Below are 22,099 nucleotides of genomic sequence, written 5' to 3'. Positions count from 1 at the left end.
TATGTGGGTACCTTGTATAGCTCATTAAATACCACAAGCCCTTGAGTTTTGTGAAACACATTTGCATGGAGTAATGATATCTGCTGAAACCACTATTTTCTCCAATACAATTGTTGGAGGAAAACAAAGTTTCTTTGCTGAGAACACAATGAAAACTTTCCTGAATAATGTTGTTCAATAAGTAGGATGAAATCAAAATAGCGCAGAAGAATAGAAACTGCATGGGGAAAATGTGTGAAAATCGACAGCAGCGTTAATCACTGATCTTAGATAATTTATGCTGTTATTGTAACTTGGACAGTATTGAAACTGCAGAGGATCTTTGCAGTTATTATAAATCATTGTCCCCTGGTCACCATGGGGTGTGTGGGCTTTTGATATTTACAGGAGGTCAGATAGAGAAGCTTCTCATCTTTGCTCTGCAGCAGTTACTTCTCAGAACGATCAGAGAAAGCCCTAAAACTTCTGGTAAAAAAAAATAATAAAAAAAAAAGCAGCAGTGAGTTTGGTTCTTAACCAAGACCGAGGAGAAATGCGTCACCAAAGCTGCTTGGGTCTGCTTGAGCACATTAGAGGGAAAAGACTCCCGACTCTGAACACGGTATAAAAACAGAAAACACTTCACCACATCTACATTATTCAGCCGAAGCTGTCCCTCAACCATATTGCATTATTCAATGTTACAACCGTAAATATGCACCTACACCCACTCTGTCGCAAGAAAAACAATGATGCAACCTTTACAAGTGTCATTGGCTGTCCACAGGGTCCACCAATGCATACGTGTGATCCCTCAGCTCTGATGCCACACACACATGCAGACACCCCCAAAAATAACAAGGGAAGTGTGAAAAGACAATCAATGAACTTTTTTCTGTTTTTTGTTTTTTTAGTAACACACACATAGGCAGGTGGATTGCTAACACATCCAAGCACACAGAGGATGTTGCTATGTTAGTAAGAATTTGACTTTCCAACTTTGACTGTTTTAAAAACACTTTTGGTGAAACTGATGCTCACACACACACAGCTCATGCAGAACTGTGTGAGCTAAGATCTGCACTACTGCTTACCCATGTTGAAGCAAACGTCTTTGTCTACAGCCATTTCTCCAGTGGTGTTTTCATACATACACAACATTTCTTGGGCTACATGTATGATTGCAAAACCGACCATTTTTTCACCCCGAGTTTAAAATCTCAGCGTGAAGTCAAGGTTGTGCGAACCCAGCAGGTATTCTTCAATTAAATCCACCTGGAGAGAGTGGGTGAATTTGATCTTTGTGCTCAGAATGAAGCTGCTCCATACTATTTTCTGTTCGCCAGTATGTTCCTTCACACTCTTCACTCTTTCATTGATACTGTGAATAGGTCCAATTACACTTCACACCGTTATAAAGGCAAAGCTGTCGCATAGCGTCAAATCCATTGCCATTTCCGCCTTGTCCTTTTTACCTAATTTCTTGCATCCTGAGGCCCTTTCGTCACGATCAGAATCGTTTTTTTTATTGCCGAGTACATTTACACATACAAGGAATTTGTCTTGGTGTATCTCCCATCTGACTTGAAAGGTCTCCTGCAGTGAGGTGCATATGTGTAACAGGCAACTCTGGAATATTTCAGGAAGTGCCTATCCTGAAATTTACTAGAAATTTTCAGAGTACATGTGTTAAAAAGGGTCAACTTTTGTATTTCTAAATATATATATATATATATATATATATATATATATATATATATATATATATACAGTATATAACTGGAGCCTAAATGAGTTTTGTATTTATTACAAAGATTACATTACTGAGACCTTAGATAAAACTGTGTGATGATTTATATGCATGAAATACTAACAAACACCACTGTGTGGAGCCTTGGTTTACAGGTACTTGCTTTCAGGTGTTTGAATGAACACAAACTGTTTTTGACCGTGTCTGAAAATTAGAGTGTTGGGATATCAGTTTTTTGCTTTATATCATTTTGATCAGTGATACATTTATGTGGATTATTGGAATCCTGACTCATGAACTGGCAATAAAGGGATCAAGACCATCCTTACTAAGAAATTCATTCGACATTGGTTTATTGCTCCTTAAAGGATATGGTTCTGGAACATGTTGCAATTCACCCCTCGGTGGCTAATTAGATTAATATTGGGTTTGATTTACAAAAGTCACTTTTACCGGTACCTTGAATATTTAATTCTAACATGTACTCTCTTTTATAAATGTAGTTTTAGATTCTCTCCCAACAACTTTGAGTTCTGTATAAGTATCATATTGCATACCAAGCCTGAGATCAGGGGAGAAGTACGGGTGCTGTGTAGGTGCACTAATCTAGATCTCCTACAGTTTACAGCTTAGTAGGCTAAATCTGTATTGTCTCCCACCCACTCCCCTTTAGTCATATCGTGCATACTTTTTGTTTTTGCATAAGATATTGCTTTAATCATTTAGAAACGATTGCTGTACATTTTTCACCTCAGATTTTTCAAATAAAGAAATCTAAGTGGCTTTTTACCGTCATTAAAGCAGACGTCACACATTTGAAACGAATGTAATTATAAAATACAACATACATTTTGCACCTGAAGTTCAAAAACAATTTAAGGTTTGAACTCATTAAAGGTGTAGTCGAAGCATAGCAAAGATGAAGATACAGACATGAAAATATGCAGAGAAAAAAGCACATGGCTACCTTTACTCACAATCTCACACACATTCAGAAATTAATTTTGTCTGGTGTAATAGAAAAATTGTAAAACAGTCCAAGGAGACAAGAGGATGAGCAAACCTGATCTCATTTGGAGTCTCCTCCTCCTCGTACTTCTTCTTCTCTTTCTTTCGGAAGACGAGCCAGATGATTAATATGACAATGAGGACGCCGAGGGATATTCCCACTACCGCTCCCGCTACCATACCTACATCCCTCGCATCTGTGAAAGAGAAAGAGGAAGCGATGAGTGACGAGAGATAAAGTCACTTAAGTGTCACATGTAATTCTCAGTTTTATTCCTAATGTTTAATTCACAAATACTGATGGTCCCTTCTCAGTTAGTGGAGATATTTCAACACTCCCTGCGTTTGTTGCCACGGCGCCTAAATTCAATTTCACACCAGGGCTGTCAACCTGGTTCTGCTGAGCTACCAGATGTGTCATTTTTTCTACACATGATATGACCCCAACCGTCCTGGGCCTCTCAGGAAATGTATTAGTGTGACAGTGAAACATAACTGTTGAAGCATAGGTGGTGGCCAGTAGCTACCATTTTAGGTTAGTGCAGCCCCCGCAGTGTTGGGAGCACTGTGGGGAGAATGTGAGGTGAGGAGAGGTGAGGATGTGTGTGCGTATAAGGGCGGGGGCGGGGGAGGCAGGTGACGGGAATGAAACTATTTCCAGCTGCAGTTTGAAACAATAACAATCAATCAGTGTGGCAGTTTGGTGCGAGGTGAACGCCCCGGAGGTTGACTCAACCGTCCCTCTCTCCCGAAAACTCACGCTGCATCGTGACCTCAATGGTGCAGTTTTCCTCTCCCACGTCGTTGCTCGCCGTGCACCTGTAGACACCCGAGCTGTCCATGGTGAGATTCCTCAGGGTCACAATCTCTGGGTTCTTGAGATCTGAAGAATTAAACACATTATCTTGTCTGTTTAATGTATAAAATGTGCACATCTGTCATTTGCAGGACAGCAGAGACAGCTGAAATGTATTCTTCAGCTGAGTAGCACGAGACAAATAGAAGGAAGCAGCATGAGGGGGGCAAGAGACATTGATGGAGTGTTTATTTAAGAATGAAGGCCCCGCATGCTGAGGAGGACTTGAAGAGAGTAGCAGGAATCTGAGAGAGCGATGGAGCCTCTCTGCCCGATGGGATATTAAGTCATCCCCACCACTGACAACCATGTGATATTACCTTTCACCAGACCCATAAATAATGGCAACTGTGTGTTATCGTCCAATGAAAACTAATTAGGCTGAACAGGTGTTGTTTGGTGGAGGTCATTAATTTGAAGGTTTTTGTCCGGGGCGCGTGCCATCTTGGATGCCGGTTGAACACTGGAGGGAAAACTGAGACAGAGAGAGGTTGGCACCATGGGGGTCTTTAAGCCCGTTTAGAGAGTAAACAGTTGGGACAATGCCCTTCCATTAACTTCTCTGATGAAAATAAAAATAGTGTCTGTTACTATTTTGGAGGCCTGGTTATGGACCAAGAGGAAAGCCAAAATCTAAATCAGGTGAATAAAAAGTTTGACTAGCAAGCCAATGTTTCTCTTTTTGATTTGGTTACAGATTATAATGGGATCGGCCAGTTGAGTTCTGGGTTTTACATTTGTAAACAGAGTTCATGCTGACTTCATGCATGGAGGTATAAAACAAGCGAGGCTGACATTTCATTGCTACAGACTTCTTCATCAGATCACAACATCAGCCTGGGTGCTCCTGCTTATACAACACATCCCAACAGAATACAACTAGAAATCACAGTGCTGGGTTCTGTTTGATTTCTTGGAGGAGGAAAAAACAGTGTGCATGATTTGGTCTTTGGTGTGTAAAGATAGGAAAGGCATGTAGAATGAAGGGCCTAATTAGAAGAATCTGAATCCATCTAAGTGCCCTTTAGTTAGGCAGTTAATTATTCTGCTGAATCAGCTCATAGAGCCACCAGGAGAATGTACTTGCGTGGGCTATTGTTTGCAAATGCATGAATTTGGAAGAGGTGACGCCGAGGCAGTTTACTCAGCAAAACTCTTCCTTGGATAAATGCAGCCTATAAAAAAGCAGTGATATTGAAATGAATCGTTATAGCATTTCTCTGCAGAGAGCTTGACTGGTGAATCAGCATGTTAGTGAAGTGCCAATTATTTTTTCCTTACCTATGAGTGCCAAGTTTGGCAATTTGCCCAGGCTCTTGCCTTTGTCCAGCACACGCTCCCACTTGTAGCTGATGGGATCAGATCCATCACTGGACTTACAGCTCAGCTTGACATCAGTGCCCTCAAGGAGTTTGCCGTCCATCCAGCATCTTGGCTTGGAGGGTTTGACTGTAAGAACACATTGGAATCAAAAAGTTTAAATACAAGTGAGCAACAAACGGGCAAACATTGGGTCATTAGGTAACAAAAACTTACCTACCTGTTACAATGGAGTAACATTTGAAAGGCACTTACATACAGTATAATAAGTCTAAAATATGTGTTGTTTCTTAAAATTAGCAAATTAATTCATGACCACAAGTTTTTGTTTGAATTATTCAATGTTCATAAGATACATTGAGCCAGACATCAATCTGTGGCACCATAAAAAGATGCTTTATGTAGTGTACAATGAATATGAGAAGTGTTCATTCTGTTACATAAATGGTGGCCTGTGCAAATAATACATATCAGAACAAAGACAGAGTTCCTAATATCGAACTGTTATAGCCTTTATAAAAAACTTTAGTATCCTATGAATCTTAAAATCAATATAGCATTCATTTATAATAAAGAAGGCCTGATAGAATATGACTTTAAACTTGTCTGAAAGGAGCTGAATTATAGTTCACTTTCAATCCTCTCCTTATACAGAAAATGGACTGAAGCTCCAGTTATTTCATACAGAAAGTGAAATTTAACTGTCCAGCACCAGTGTATATCACTTCAGAATAAAACTCTGCATAAAAGGAAGGAAGTGCAAAGGAACAGAGGAGAGATAATAATAAGAATGTATATGACTTGTTAAGCTACACAAGGTTGAAATGTTTAACATACACTATACATTTTATTTAAAGTTGTCCATTATATATATGATCTCTATTGCATTGTGTTGTTTTTATTGTTTGAATTATGTATAGGGAATCCAGCATGGCTTTTCACGGAATTGAAGCACACAACAAAAAAAAAATAGAAAAACACCTTTTCTGTGCTTTTCCTCTTCCAATCAATTAAGTGTCTCACAACAACAATCTATCTCTCTCTCTCTCCCTCTCTCTCTATCCAGAATAGATGATGTTGTTTTTCCTGCAGATCATTAAGTCAATTGTGTCAAATTTCAGCTTTGTGACACAAGAGATATATTGAGAAAACAGAAAAACCAATCTGACTTGACTGTGTTTACTTGGACTTTGTTGTTCTTTTTTTGCTGTAAATCAGCTCATACATTTATTGAGAGAGACTACATAACGGACTCCAATTTCTTGAAAATGTTCACAAGCTTGGTCAATAAAGCTGAGTCAGATCGTAAGTGTAGCCCTGAGGGTAGACAGAGCTTCAGATGTTCTGCTGCAGAATCTAAGAAGTGGTTGATGCTTCACACTCACATTTAACCAGGAAGCGAAGACGATCTGCACAATCATCACCACGGTTGCAAGGTCGGCACCAAAGAATACCGCCAGCAATTAAATATCTGATGGAAATGTAAATTATGATCACTCTCTCCCCCCTTCTGTTCTTCAGATATGGATTTGTTGTGTAGGGCCAGAAAATTGTTTTGCAGCACATTATGATGTCAGCCAGAGATATGGAGTTCAAAAGAACAAGGGGGTTTGTTGGAAAGACAGTTGGATGATCAGACTGACGGACGGACAGTGTTGCAGAATAAAATGCCTTTGGCCATGGCTTTTTGTAGGCGCAGACGCATGAAAACAGTCCCATAGGGAGTGGATCAATGTGACCCCCAGAGCTGGCGGTGAACGCTTGTGGTAATTTGTTCTCCACAGGTCAAAGGTTTTAGTTACAGTCCAGTAGCTGGAGGCAACGTACGGTATAGCTGGTGCCTGCTGAGCCCTGTTAGAGCTGCTTCTGTTTGGATTCACGCTGAGAGGCACTGCAGAGCTATCAAAGCGGGGAAGTGGCAGACTGTTTTCTCCCTCCCATGTGACTTATTTTTAGATCAGAAGAGAGCTATATTTAAACATCTATTCTGTATTTTTGTATCACTGTCAGCCCCGCAGTGTTGACTTTTCTGAATTTGGCTGCTGTTGCTTGTCAGCAAAGTGGCAACAGTAGAAAGTAGCCAGTACATAAAGCTACATATGTTATGCATATGACTCCCTTTTGTGTGTCTATCTGTATTTTTTCCCCCGTCCATGTTCCCATCAGTCTGCGTATCTCACAGCTCTGTCAGGGTCATTTGGGCCAAACTGCAGCAGGGACAGTTGGAATGGTCAACCTCACACACACACACAAAAGCAAGAACACCCATTTTACATTTGCTTATACACTATCACAAACATACAACACATACTCTCTAAAATGAAAATCTACACCCGCAAATGCACAAAGTCAATGTGCAGAAACATTGAAGTCATCTGCACATTAACATGCAAGCTTGCACACAAACACAAACACAACCACTGGAGGCATAAACCCTGGCGTGCGCACAAATTCGTCCACTCACTCACACACTGTCTCATGCCGAGCCAGCTACCAGCTCGACTGCCAAGCTATTATCTTAGCGTTGGGAGCGAGAGAGAAAGAGAAAAAAAAAATGCAAATGTCCGTCTTTCTCAAAATCGAAAGTGTCACCGCAAAGCTGAGGGCAATTTGTAAAAATCCAGGCACTAACTCACTGAAACGTCTTTATGGAAGAGAGAGGAGAGAGAGGAGAGCGCGAGAGGATTAACAGACTGTTCCATTAGAAAACCAATAACCGCCGGTTGAACTAATCTCCCATGATGTTTTAATAAATCGCCTGCTTTTCTGACATTGAGAACGATCTTGCTCCTCCCGCTGGACTTTGTTGACGGCTTTTTGTGGTGCAGCATGCAGCTCCCCTTTTTTGCTGTCTGTCCTTCAGAGTTGTTCAGCTATATGCCGGCGGAGACACATTTAACCGCTGAGCTGGTCGCTAAGCCGTTTATAACTATCTGTATATTTGACAAATTGGGAAAAACAAAAAGAATGCTGAAGGAGATCAAATGTAAAATGATGACTCTGCTGCTTATGAGTTCAAAACAAGTAGAAAAGAGCAAAAACATGACTTGTGCAAATCCTTTTTTTTCTAAGTGAGTTTTTGGCAGTTAGATTGATAGCAGTTGGCTTTTATCGATGTTGTTGATCGGCTAAATTTCATTACAGATTTCCCTTGAATTCAGAGCAGGGTCTGTCGTCTGTTTTCTCTCTTAAATGTATTAGCCTGTGCTATACAGCGGGGAATTTAGAGAATTCAACTTGATGCTTTAGCCTGTAACTCAGACCCCGAGGGAATGACTGATTCTATGCACTTGCAGACCGGGTCCTATATTTCTGGTCTCACCTCATCAACAAACCAATCTGAACGAACCCAAACAGCACGAGCAAAAAAATCAAATCACACTGTCTGAATCAAATTGAATCATTAGATCAGTCAGCATGACGGAGGAAATGTGCCAGGCTAATGATGCAGTGATTAGGTCGCTATGTGCATGCGTGTTACACACTGAGTGTATATGCAGGTTACAAATGGTTTAGTGTCTCTGATGTGTGTGCATATCTCTGTGCAGACCGCAGTGTACAGTATATGTTTTTGACGACACTCACCCAGCACAATGAGGTTGACCTGGCTCCAGTGGTACTTCCCCCCGGTCTTGACTTTACAGTAGTATTCTCCAGAGTCGGTCAGCAGCAGGTCACTGATCAGCAGGGAGGCGTCTCCTCCCAGGTACTCCCCAGCAAAGGACAGGCGGCTGGCGTCACTACCTGTCGCCTCATTGGTGTACACCTGGCCTCCAAAAAAGGTAATGATCTACATACATATGGGAAAGAAAAAAAAACAAGAGAGATGTTGGAACATTGTTTATCATATTCAAGGCAGACCTAAAGAGGGAGAGATAAAATGTTGAACAGCAGGAATTTGTCGTCCTGCTTTGTTAGTGGGACTAAATCCTACTGTCTTCTTCCCCGGCATTAAGCGCCATCAAATCACAGTCGTGCCATTGCCACGTAATTGCCTTCCTCCTTTTAGAAAGATTTTTCCAATTTTCTTTTGCGACCGATAATTTAAACTAACATTTTAATTGTAGCCAATGCCAGTATTCATCTAATTAATGCAGCCCATCCCCCAAAATAACTCTTTCATATCACTTAACATGTCCCAACAGTGTCACGCTTGATATATTTGATTGGTAGTCTGCCATTACCATTTAGCATTGCATAACTCCTAATGACGGTGTAGGCACAGCTCCAACATATCCACATAGTCTCCCACTGGGTGCACATCGTTCAGTAAAAACAGAATAGCAGCACTCATGGGTAATGTTGTTAACACTTTTTAATTAACACTTGGGAAATAATATTTTACAAATGAATGCTTTTGCTGGAATGCCAGTATCTGACCAGTGCTCATTTAGCTGATTATCTGTCAGCGCTGTTATCTCCTTATGCTGTCCCTACGAGGGGGGGCTGTCAAATTGACCAAATAAAAAATCTATTCTGGTGCTGAGATGAAAGATTGAAATGCCCACAGTGGCACTGGTGGGATTTTAGTACTGTGGCTAAAATAAAAAGGCTGGATAATTAAACAAATGTCTGCCGCCAAAAACATTTTATTTTGTGATCACATTCAGACAAGTTTTGTTTTGTGTCTCGTTGTTTACAGACTCCTCGCTCTGACTAGGCCAGCAGCACTGCATCAGTCATTTTCACAATCACAGTTTATAGTAAGAATGACCAATGTAGCTGTTTACTGGATGAATCTCACTGATGCATTGACGTTAATATGCAGTTGATGTGTTTACATATGTGTGCATGCAGTGTGTGTAAGAGTGACATGTGATTACAAATATCTGTATTTAAAGCAGATTTACAGTAAATAACATGTGGGTCCCTTTTTTGTACATTCTGTTGTTTTTTTCTGCTTCCTGCCTTGCTTTTGTATTTGTATTTGTGTAAATCACTCTTAAACGTTAAGGCAGTGATTCTCAATCTTTTCCAGTCATGCCCTAATGCTCCCCTTGGAGGAGGAAAAATGCTTAGATTTTTGCATCGCACCTGCGGGTGGCCAATCAGATTTCAAGGAGGGTGCCCTCCCACCAGTCATGTTGCCATGCCACCTTCTAAGGGGACACAATTTGAGTTTTGATTTTGATTTGATTTGAGTTTTTTTATTCCGAACATGTAACATAAGACAAAGGTGATCATAAAAAAACAGACAGAAAATAAATAACAATTACAAACAGTAGAAAGTATAATGCAGATTTTTTAAAGCTATTAAAAGGAGTAGGTAGAAGTAAACACTCCTGCATTGCTTTACAGTGAGGAAGTTACAGATTATGTTATTTAAGCACGTTTGTGACAGTTCGCAAAGAAGACATCTGATATAATGTCTTCAAATGTCTGACTTCTTTACCTATTCTCTCCCTGCTTATTCTGTTTGCTTATCTCTATCTTCTCCTTGTCTCTCTTCGGCTCTTTCTCCCTCTCTTTCTCTCTCTTTCCATCCACATACACAAACACAAACAAACACAGCTGTCACACTGGCCTATAACTCAGGGCCAGGGAGAGCCTGCAGATGGGGACTGCTAAATGCTGGTGCCACAGTGTATCAGCGCCTAAGTCAAAGGGGCACCTGCTGTATCACAGGTGACGACTGGCCATTTACACACAGATTTACACACCAACACCACAGTAGCTTCTGAGCAAACATGTACAGAGCAAACACACATAAAAACGCAAACAGAAGGATGTTGCTGTGCCACAGGCAGAGAGCGACATGACTCTGACACTTAAATAAATAGGAAATATTTCAAAAGCTTTTGCCTGTGGGCACATTTATAGTGCTCTCATGATCTCTGGGCATGCATTACTCACATATTTTTGAGCATAAACTAAATGCGTATGAGGGGTTATGCTTCTAGTTATGCCTTTGCATGCTTTGAACACGTACTCATGACATGGGCACAGAGATAGAAAAAGTGCCAGCGAGTGTGAAGAATTTAAGAAGAATTTAAGAGAAATAGCTGCAGGCTGTTTGCATAGTTTGCAATTAAAATGAGTCGGTTTGTTTATTCCGTACAAATTAAAATAGTGTATGCAGACATGGAGTGTCCCTTCCTTCTCTAGCCTCTGTGAATGTATAAGAAGTCGTTGGAAGAAACATTTGGTCTAGTTATAACAACTTACAACGGGAACTTTTGATTTTGTTGACCAAGTTATGTTTAGATGTTTGTAAAGTTTTAATAATAAGTGTAACAAAAAACTGATTTCTGCCTGATCTGTGGGCTTATGCAAAACATCTTATCCTGCTATTTAATATGATAAATGTACTTTGTAAAGACAGATCACACAAATCAGTTTTCAGACAAGATAACACACAAATGTGGTTCAGGCAACGGTTTTGCAACTGTGACTGCAACATACATGATGCAAACACAACCACATATTGTGAACATTTCATTTTAACACCAAGACACTTTACATGTCTACACTTCACACTTTGATATCCTTACATTTTGTACTTTTCTTTTCTTCTCACCTTTATTTCTACATTTTACTGTATAAACAGAATGTGTCTTGTTGTAATGTTTGAGTGTTCTTATTGCATGGCCTTGCAGAACAGTCATCTCACTTCACATCTGTATGAGCATGTGGCAAATACAAAACTTGAATCTTGAATTAAGTGGTAGCATTGGAAAAAATTGTACACATTTCAGATCTTTGACTCTCAGGAAATGTAATTATTTTTTTATTTTTTTATTAGAGAGATAGGACAGTGGAAGGAGTCAGAAATCGGAACGAGAGAGAGAGAGAGAGAGAGAATGAGTGAGAGTGGGGAATGACACGCCTGAGGACTTTAGCCTCTGTACACTGATGCGTGTGCACTAACCTCCAGGCTACCAGCGCCCCATTTTTTTGTTTGATGGTATTGTTAATGTATTCATGTGAGTAGAAATCATGGAAAGAATACAGAAAATAAAGGAACTGTCATGTTTGACTGCACGTTTTATAGATTTTAATCAGCTCAGTTGACCAAAATCGTCATGATACATATCAATACATTGCATATCTTGAGCTTGAAGTGCAGTTATTTTTTGCATTTGCTTGCATCCACCAACAGCACACAGTAAATCCTCACACATATTACACTGCTGCTGGTGTAATTTCCAAGAAAGGATGATAATTTGTGGGAAGAATTTCAGCTTTAAGCAGCTTATTGTCATTGTTTACATTATTTGTGGAAATTACATCCTTCCCTGTCTGGTGCCGCCGCTGTCACCAAGCTAGCTTAATACACTGATTTGAATATGTATACTTCTAGTTGCAGAGGCCAAATAGGACTTCTTTTGCAGGATTGAGATAAACCTTTATGAGATGCATACAGTGCCCTCTCTCTCTCTCTCTCTTGCCTCTCTGTGTCCTTTACACATGTTGCCTGTACATTAGCTTGCAGAGGCTAAATGTTGACATGATGCTCTTTCTCTCTTAACACGGCCTTCCAGCACACAAAAGAATGATTTATTCATTCAGCTACAGGCACAGTCTCTAGCCTAATCAAATTTTCAGACGTTTGATTTTAATTAATCGCGCCTTCAATGTTATCCTCCTGTTAAATATTCATCACAATGTGGCAGCACCCTTCATGTTCATCAAAGCGTGAGACACTTGTTTTCCCCCCCTCTTTTTTTTTCTTTCAATCCTTGGCCCCTCTGTTTCCCCTTCACACACTTCTTTCCGTGTCTTTCTCAGGGTGTAACGTTTCACTGTGCTAAGCAACACATCAGTGAATGAACAAATGACTTCCAAAGAGAAAGGAAATCTCTTTCTTCCGACAGAAAGCTTGTGAGCTTTAACGCTCTGTCTGTTATCAGATACTACGTTCAATTTGAGCGAAGAAAGGCAATGAATTAAAACCAGTGAAACGATACCAAAATGTCTTCAGAGGCAGTGAGACAAAGAGAGCCTAAGTTAAGGGTACATTAAGACTTTTAGTAAAGGTGATGCTTTAGATAGGACTGGAAGATGTGCTAGCATACTTTATAAAATCTAAAGAAAACGACCCATCTTTTGATTGTTTTATTCAGTTTTATGTTAAAGCAGAGTCTTTCCCCTGCAGATAACAGACATTAAAAATATGGTATTGATGCTTTCGGTTTGTGTTTATTAGCTTGAAAAAGCATGAAATTGTTTGCAATTTTCCCCTTACATGGCTGTTGATTTGTATGCAAAAAATTCAAAAGACTACAAACACACACTTCAATGCTATGCTTTGAACCAAAAGTAAACTAACTTGCAATGAAAGCAAAAGCACTCTAAAGTGACAGTTGTGCAGCGTTGGCTGTTTTTGTCCCTTGAGTTAACATTTTTGGAAACTGTGTATTTTCTCTCTCTCAAAGGAGTGTGTGTACAGCCTCACATCAGATGACAGTTGGCGATGGAGTTTACAGTTATATCCCGGGAGAAATCTTTAGTCTCATTCGCTGTTTTAAGTAAAACTATACTGCTGTTACACTGCTACGTCTGTTAAGCTAAGCTATTTGCAACAATGTTAGCTGCTTAAAACAGTCAAGTTCTTTTGGTAAGTGTTAATTTGAGTATGCTAACAATCCTACAGCAGCTTTACATTTCAAAAACATAACTCAGACTTTTTCTGTGTGAGAGGGGTTAGAACCATAACAGCGACATTTAAAAACATACAAATTGAAGTTGCTCTCATATTTAAACTGGCCCAGGTCTATGTAAGTCCAAGTTTACAAGAAAAAAACGAGTAGTGGAACAATCAGCTGCATGATTGTTCCTCTGTGAGAGGCACTAAAACTTGAAGTGCCACAGTAACTATGGGAATTGAGTTAATGTGCAACTATTATGGCTCACGTTGGAAATCAATCAGCATGACTTAATGAAGAAAGATGGAAGAAAGATAATACAGAGAGAGAGAGAGAGAGGGAGAGACTGAGAGACAGACAGAGAGAGAGAGAGAGAGAGAGAGAGAGAGAGAGGAGAGACTGAGAGACTGAGAGACAGACAGAGAGAGAGAGAGAGAGAGAGAGAGAGAGAGAGAGAGAGAGAGAGAGAGAGAGAGAGGGAGAGACTGAGAGACAGACAGAGAGAGAGAGAGAGAGAGAGAGAGAGAGAGAGAGAGAGAGAGAGAGATAGAGAGAGAGAGAGAGAGCAAGAGAACTAAAGATCTATTTTAGGTGGATAAAAACACAACATCCATTTAAAAAGATTCCTGGCAAAGGTAACAGAATCCATAAACTGAACATTAAAAGCCAGATGGTTTCTACAAACAGCTTCTTTGGTAATTTATCTGGCAAATAATCTTCAGTGGACCAATTTCAAAAATATGTTGACAAACCAAAGGTTGTTATTAAGAAAGAAAAGAGACTCTTATCTCACCACTTTCTGTTTGGAGTTTGGTTTCTGCAGTAGCCACTCGATGTCAATAGAGTTTGAAGATGGGAACTGATGATGGCAGGGTAAGGTGGCATTGTCCCCAACGACCTTCTTCATGTCCGTCTGGGCACCCACTGACAGCAGGCTGAATAGAACTGAGGAAGTGGAAGAGAGGGGGAGAGGAAGAGAGATGTCAAATGAGGACTCTGTCTTGTCCAAACTTGAGACAAGAGGCAGATGCTGCGGATAGGAAGCAAAAGCGTGCCGGTAGAGGAAATTGAGACGGAATACACAGTCAGAGATATGACCCAGAATTCCATCACTATCTGACAGCTGCTGAGACACGTCACGCTCTGACACTGAAGAGAGGCGGGATGGGGATTCATTTAACAGGAAATAGATTTTGGCAGGTGAAGTCAGAGAAAAAAAATATTATGATTACTCGTTTGTTAACCCCTTTTGACAAGGTCAGTCAAGGAACAGCTTATTCAAAGGAACAGCTGAGGGGAGTTGTGGTCAGGTAATACAAAGGTACATTGCTATTTGTCCTACGAGGGACAACCACGCCTTAACATAGACACTCCAGCTATTAGCTAAACGATACAAAGGCCCTAACTCAGAGCAAAAGTTATCTCAGGATGCTTAACCAAAGAGCAGGTCTAGACAGTTTTTGTTATGTGATTTAGAGAAACCCAACATGAATACACCAATATTTAGCAACATTGGCAATGAAAAGCTTCCCCATAACAGGCCTTAAACAGAGCTGGACTTATGGTGAACAACCATCCTCTGCAACTGTGTGAGCCAAAGAGTGAGATGGTACACATTGCTACATCTATAATAATACTGTAATAGTAGAAGTATTTTAGCAATAACAAGCAAAGTCACTTGCATCTCTAAAAAAGTTTCCAATAAGTTCTGTTCTGTTAAAGAAGATGAATGCAAACCAGTTTGACATTTTACACTGTCCACAACCTTGGTTTGCACTAAAAAAGAAGCAATAATAATGAGTGTGTGCGCCATCCAGTGACTTTGGGTTCTGGCCAGACTGTCAGGGCCTGTGTCTCAGTGGGGGAGCAGCAAGGCTAATTTATTGGAGGATGCTGGACAGCCCGGCGGGCTTGAGTGGAATTAGCCAGAGGCGTCAGGGGGGTTTGCTGGAAGCTGCAGCTATGGATGGTGGTACTGTGTGTGCTAGTGTATGTGTGTGTGTGTGTGTCTAGAGAGGGGTGGTGATCTGCAGAGATATCCGACCCCCTCCACCTGGTGGAAAGGCTGTACAATACTGCAAAGCTCCACTAAGCTTACACGCTTGAATGTGACAGATATTTTTGGCTCTACAACATTTAACTTAACTACCTGCCTTTAATTTAATTGCTGAATGAGCCGATAGCTCCCAGGGATTCTGAGTGCTTAAAATAAAGTTATCCAGCCAGCATATGCTCATTTGAGATCTTGCAGAGGATGTTCAGGTTATGCAAATATTGGGACCTATGCTTTTATTATCACGCTGCTTAATAGATTTGAATTCCAATATTTCCTTCAATTTTAATTGAATAAATAAACATCATAGACCTGGACATGTATGTGAACAAAAACTATTTCCAATCACAGATGTTGTGTCTGCAGTATTGTGATTAAAGCCACAGATACTCAATGAAAGAATGCCTTTGTGCTCAGCAGACACAAGTGCATGCTGTCAAATGTTCCACAGGAGGCCAAATGTGGCCTGTGAATGCATCAGCACTCACTGGGCGCCTGTCCATTTGTTCACCCGTCCACCCTCACAGGGGCCAACACCCTGTCCCATAAGTGATCTCTTGGCCAATCAAAATGTCAGCTCTGTGCTATGAAACCAGTGAGTCAGTGCTGACGCAGGACACAGGGGCGAAGAGAGGCCCCACACAAACCACTTGTTTCAAACGCGCTACACCCATACAGATGACATCATCTGGTGGATTTCAGCAGTTCTTAAAGTTTATTTAGTCTCAAGCTCCAGGCTTTTCACTGTCAATCAAGAAAAAGTTTCAAAATGTACATTAACCAGTTGGCCAGAGAGCACACTTTCCTGTTGGCAGAGGGTTGAGTGTCTGTTTTGGCAGCCTAGGTCTGACAGAAGAAATTGCTGAGGTCCTTCTGCTCTGTTGGACCACCTGTTATGTTCAAATCATTAGTCAGCAGAAAAACAAGGTCCACTCCTTATAACAGAGGAACCCCTGGACCCTGAAGGTATACTCATTTATGACTTTTTATTGCAGTATTTGCAGGCTCATACATCTTGTGGGCTTCCCGCAGATATTAGCTTGGATGTCAGAAAAGAGAGGTAGCTTTGCAGTGTAAAGAATATTAAAGAGGTAGAGCTCATGTGCGTGTTAAATCTGACCTAATAGTGGGAGTTAATGCTCGATGGATGTATAGGGGACTTCTGGCAGACCTGTGATCAACAGCTCCCCTCAGTTCCTCAGGCTGGACACTGTAATCAGTGCACCCACAATCATCAGCAGCCTGGGGCTCAACCAAGCTCTGTGCAGCAGGCTCGATAAGAGCTCCCTGCTTCCTTTCTCACCTCCTGCCTCCTACTTAATTGTTCCCTGCCTCAGCAGTAAGAGTAAGAGTCAGAGTTCACCTGAAAGAAAGATATGGCTAGGACGACCCCTGAAAGCACAGAATTGCAATCTTTTCCACACAATATTTGACCTTTTATTTACTTTCTTTGAATTGACCTACACTGACCTGGGTCATCTCACCATCTATGGCCAATTGGTGTATAAAAAAAAAGCCTAATTTCCCACCTATGCTCATTTACTTATTGTCTGTTGTAGATTTTTCATTATAAAAACACAGGTAATGTGCAGCACTTAACAGAAAGAAAATAATCTTTATTGTTTGAAAGAAAGCTTTGGAGAACAGATCAAAAGGGGCATTGAGTGGTATACATAAGCTGCTCCATACTTCCCCAGTTATTTATGGTCTGGCAGAAGGGCTTTTGTTTCTGTGAAATGGATGACACAGTGCTCCAAAATTAGCTCTCCTTCATCTGAGTTTGTGCTTGCATTTGGATTGGCCTCATTCACCGCACAGTGTGCACAGCTGGGACTTTTGGACCCCATCGTTTGTGTCAACATCAACTATGATACACATCCGAATTCATCTCTGTGGCAGATATGCACACAGTATGAAACTGAGTAATAAAATGAAAATCAAGGACGAGTATCTCTCAGGATGTAAAGTTCACTGTATGGCACATAAACTGAAGTCTTACAAACCTAACAGTATCTTGCTTCCTGAATATGTCTTCAGTCTAAGATGATAATAAGTCAAACCTACAACACAAAATTCAGGGGCTGGTTCCACACAACAACCTTTGTATTGATGATTACCAACAATATATTCTAGGTCAATTGTGTTAGCAAGTAAGAGTTGCACATCAACAACAGCACAGTGCTATAACAAAACCAAAGCCACTTTAAACTAGCCAGAGAGTAAGTCAGATGCTCAACTACCACAAAGCATCTAGACCTATGCCAAACAGTTTTCCTACTTTGAAAACAATCTAATAGAAACATTTCTAGTTTAGCATTCCACATTCAAATTCCTGTGCTGTCTCTCAGTCAAAATGAATGTACAAGACAATGTTTTCTCCATTTGCTCGACATTATGTTCATGTAATCGCAGTGAGGAAAGTATTGCTATTGAAAGGAGTGCAAAAGGAGTGGATTATTTTCAAGGCAAGAAAACAGCTCGAAAAAGGTTTGACTTTTGGTCATTCATTAGGAAGAAGCTCAGCCAATATTTTGGTATTCAAGGCAGTTGTATGTAAAAGACTCAATCAAAACAATCCTCCCTGAGGTTTGGTCATTGGATTACGAATATTTAGAAACTGTAAAGGAAAGAAAGTGAGGCTAATGAGCTGAGCTGGACGGTTACCAATGTAAATCAACAGATATCATGTGCTTTATATAATGCATGCAAAGAAGTAAAAAAGAAACTGCAACAAATATGCATGTCTAATATGAGGCAGTAGGATAGTGGTTTAATGTCAAGGTTGAAAAAAGGTGAGGACCTTTGCAATTACAGGTAAAAACAATGCGTAACATTTCTAATGTCCCTGTTATTGAACCATGGTTCACAAGTCTTTCGGAAATTCCATTAGGGGATGGAGAAAGTCCTTCTTAATAAACATGGCCAAGTTGAGGGAGAGATAAAATGTGGAGAGGACTTGTGATATGGTAGCTGATGCTGCGTCTGAGGCAAGATCCTTCATCCCTCCCTCTCCTCCATTGTGTCTTCTTTCTTAGCTCTGTTCAGCTTAACGTCATGCTTCTATTTGTTCTGAGGTCCAATCTTACCCTACAGAAACAAAGCATGTCATAATGAACGAAAGGACGTGGGAGCTAACACCAGCTGTTTAGAGGGAGTGGGTGAGTTTGGAAGTGAGAAAGAAAGATATATTTGACAAAGGGAGTGAGTGAGAGACTAGGGTGAAAAATGGAGGAACCCGTTTCTATGACAAGGCCCTAGGGGGAGTTGTGCTCCAGTAAATCCGCCTTACAGAGCCCTACAATCTTATTATAGTGTGGCCAGTGAGACGGACAGACAGACAAACAAGACAGGCCTGGATCTTTTACACTGCCCAAAGTCAAGCCCGATATCCCCTCAGTCAGCACATTGGCCTGGCTGGGGCCTTTGCAACGTCCAAAGTTTATGACCTCTGGTTCTAAAACACAGCAGATCAAAGAAGGGAGAGGGACAGAGAGAGATAGAGGGGGTGAGAGGAATGAAAGGACAGAGAAAAATGGGTTGAGGGAGGATGTTCGGATGGTGCAATGCCTTATTTTGAGCAGTTAGTGTAAATCACTGGTGTGGAGGATGGATTAAACCAACACAAAGGTGGTTTTAGACACAGGTTAACAGATGCACAAACATGAGGAAAAGATTTGTGGTTTCACTGTTTCATTTAGGCTGACAATATCCTATTGTGTGGGTTCATGCTGCATTTCAGATAAAGAAAACATGTTCGACCATCTATTTCTTATACATGCATGACTGCTGGTGTTTATGATACATGCTTTATGTGAAGTAATTTTCTGTTACAAAGGTACTTTCAGTGATGCCTTCCTGCATAACAGTTTTATGGGGGATTTTTTATTTTGCCACTACAGTAAATAATAGCTCAGCAAACAAACTTTGGATTTGGATATAGCTGACATCAGACACACAGTCTCAAATCCATGTGAGTAATGTGTACTGCCTCATCTAGCAGGCAAGGTAACAATCATCTGCCTACATTCTGTCAATTAAAGGCTTATCATGAGACCTAATTAAATGCAGAAGATATTCTGTTTTGATTCGTCATCCATAAACATGTTCTAATTATGGATTATAATGTAGCATGAAACTAGTAATTCTGACAAGGCAAATAAATAATATTCTTCGATTCGTATTGCTGACACAAAGCTAGTTTTTAACTGAGTGGCTGAGAAGATGGTATACTGATGAGACAACGGCGAAATACTCACAGCTCAGTGTTCTGCTAAAATGATTGTGTCTGCCCCACCAATATCTATTGACTATTTAAAGCCAAACAGGAAGTTACACCTTACTCTTTACTGTTATCTTTAAGGTTTTTTTTTTTTATACATACATGCCTTCAAAGCCAGGACATCTTCTGAAGTTTCAGCAGCCTGTAGTTGTTACCAAACTAAGATTCGACAAAAACAACCCTCATGCACATTCAGTGAGAGTCCTTTATTCATAAAGCCATAGCTCTCTTTTTAATTACAGCTTCTTAAGGGGTAAATCTCTTCAAATGTTCCAAGTTATCAAGTGCTATCAAAACACATGTTTTCCATATGGCACACTACACTGTCTCCTTGTAGTTTCAAGGTCCAACTCATGAATATATTGCTTCTGTGAAAAATCAAAGGGGCTGTCTTTTCTCCCTTACTGGAGGCTGACTCTTTGAAGGGATAAAATCCCATAATCCCCCTTGCCTCACACCCAGCGACCAACACTCTCTTCTGCTGACACAGGTTTTGTTGGCATTTGAAACAAGGTACATAGAGTAAATGCTAGGAACTGAGAAAGGAACAAAGCCAAGCTAAATGATAATTAGCAAAAGCCTTGGTCCTAAGTTCCTGGCTTTCTTTCATTCTTACTTGAGTATTATTGTAAAAAGTGTCCCTGTACTCCATGATGATATTAACCAAGCTTAGCATCATGAGTTACTTGAAAGGCAGAGTAGCCGATTCATATCTGACACTTTTTTTGATAAAGTTGTTAAAATTATATTAAGAATCCACCTTAGCACAGTGACAGCAACGGTACAGGTGTAAAATGATCTGATCAGTACTCTGACTTGTCATGTTTTCTATAACCTTCTTTATAGGATTTGTATAAAAAAACACAATTCAATCGTTATGCAGATGATCCGCATGTATACCTATGAATAAAATTGGATGAAACCAATCAGTGAGCTAAACTTTAAGAATGTCATAAGGACATAATTAAGACCTTGATAACCAATAACAGTTGGCTACTAAACTCTGGAAAAACTTAAGTCAATGTTCTTGGCCTTTAACATAAGACACATGTTATCTAATGTTGAAGCTACCCTAGATGATATAACCTCAGTTTCTACCCATAATGTACGAAGCATAGGAGTTATATTTGATAAGCACATGCCTTTCATTTCAAACTTTAAACAGATTTCAAGAACAGCCTTTTCATCAAAAGTGCAAAAATCATACACATCCTCTCTCAAAGGGATTCTGATACCCGTGCATCTGACACTTTGAGGCTGGTGATGCAATTTCTTATAATCAGGCTAACTAAATATGTTTCTCAGACTTCCCAGCTGGTCTAAAAGGCCTGTGTATGTGTACTGACGAGAGCAAGAAAGGAGATCACATTTTTTTCATATTAACTTCTTCAGTGGCTAACTGTAGAAAAAAAAGGAATGACGTCTACCAATTTACTCGAGCAGATGCAAAAAAAAAAGACATAACTTTAAAAATAAACATTTCATCAATATAACAAAGATATAAAGTATTATAAGCCATAAGCCATTCAACTTGACTTATTTGAAGCACTATGTAGGCTTCTTGATGACTAAGTCATCTGGAGTCTGAGATGAAAGGTTCCACAAGTGAGGGACACCCTGTGCTTGTTCATGTTTGATGAGAGGCTTCGAAGAACTCTGGCTGGTACATTAATGGGTGGGATTGAGGAGGAAAAAGAAGGAATGGAATCATTTCAACGATACTTCCTTGAACCTGGAGGGGGGAAGGCAAACGGGGAAAGGGGGGAGGACCAATGGGAATGGGAGAGGGAAGATGAAATACCTCTAAGGTCTGAATAATGTACGGCCCTGTGGTGGATGTTAACCTGGTGCTGCTCTTATTGCCTTCATTAGCATCCCTTTCATGTCCTCGTCATTGCTGTCAAGTCGAGCGATAGGTATCCCATCCCACTGACACATCCCGAAAATAGATCCAAAATTAGTTTCACCACAAGCACATTTAATTCCCCTAAAGTATTCCGCATTTTCCATTTGCAAAATAAGGATGAAGGGAGGAGATGGAGAAAAAGCTAATTACACCAATCCCCAAGGGAAGGGGAGTCAGCCAAACCTGCTTAACATGCTATACACATCTTATCAACACTGCATCTGGTGGCCTCACCTATATACATGGGTTTAGCTTTCCAAGTTGACATGACTACTCCAAAAATCTTCTGATTTAAGACGGACATGGTCTAGAGTGCACGGACGTTCACATAGAGCGAATCTTGGTCCAAAGTTTTTCACAGAC

At 40.3% G+C, this 22,099-nt stretch overlaps 1 protein-coding gene across 1 annotated transcript in view; it reads right to left on the bottom strand.

The window, feature by feature from the left end:
• The window catches only part of clmpb (CXADR like membrane protein b), a 71,755-nt gene that overhangs the window by 5,976 nt on the left and 43,680 nt on the right, over positions 1-22,099 (bottom strand). The window contains exons 2-6 of the mRNA XM_020649422.3: positions 14,292-14,443; positions 8,499-8,703; positions 4,875-5,042; positions 3,498-3,620; positions 2,793-2,934 (exon numbers count right to left, since the gene is read on the bottom strand). Of these exons, the coding sequence (XP_020505078.1) occupies positions 2,793-2,934; positions 3,498-3,620; positions 4,875-5,042; positions 8,499-8,703; positions 14,292-14,443 (790 nt within the window). The remainder of the gene's footprint in view (positions 1-2,792; positions 2,935-3,497; positions 3,621-4,874; positions 5,043-8,498; positions 8,704-14,291; positions 14,444-22,099) is intronic.

Source organism: Labrus bergylta, chromosome 11 (genome assembly GCF_963930695.1).
Source record: "Labrus bergylta chromosome 11, fLabBer1.1, whole genome shotgun sequence".
NCBI lineage: Eukaryota > Metazoa > Chordata > Actinopteri > Labriformes > Labridae > Labrus > Labrus bergylta.
The sequence above is the reverse complement of the archived record's forward strand: the minus strand, read 5'-3'. Positions and strand labels throughout refer to the sequence as shown.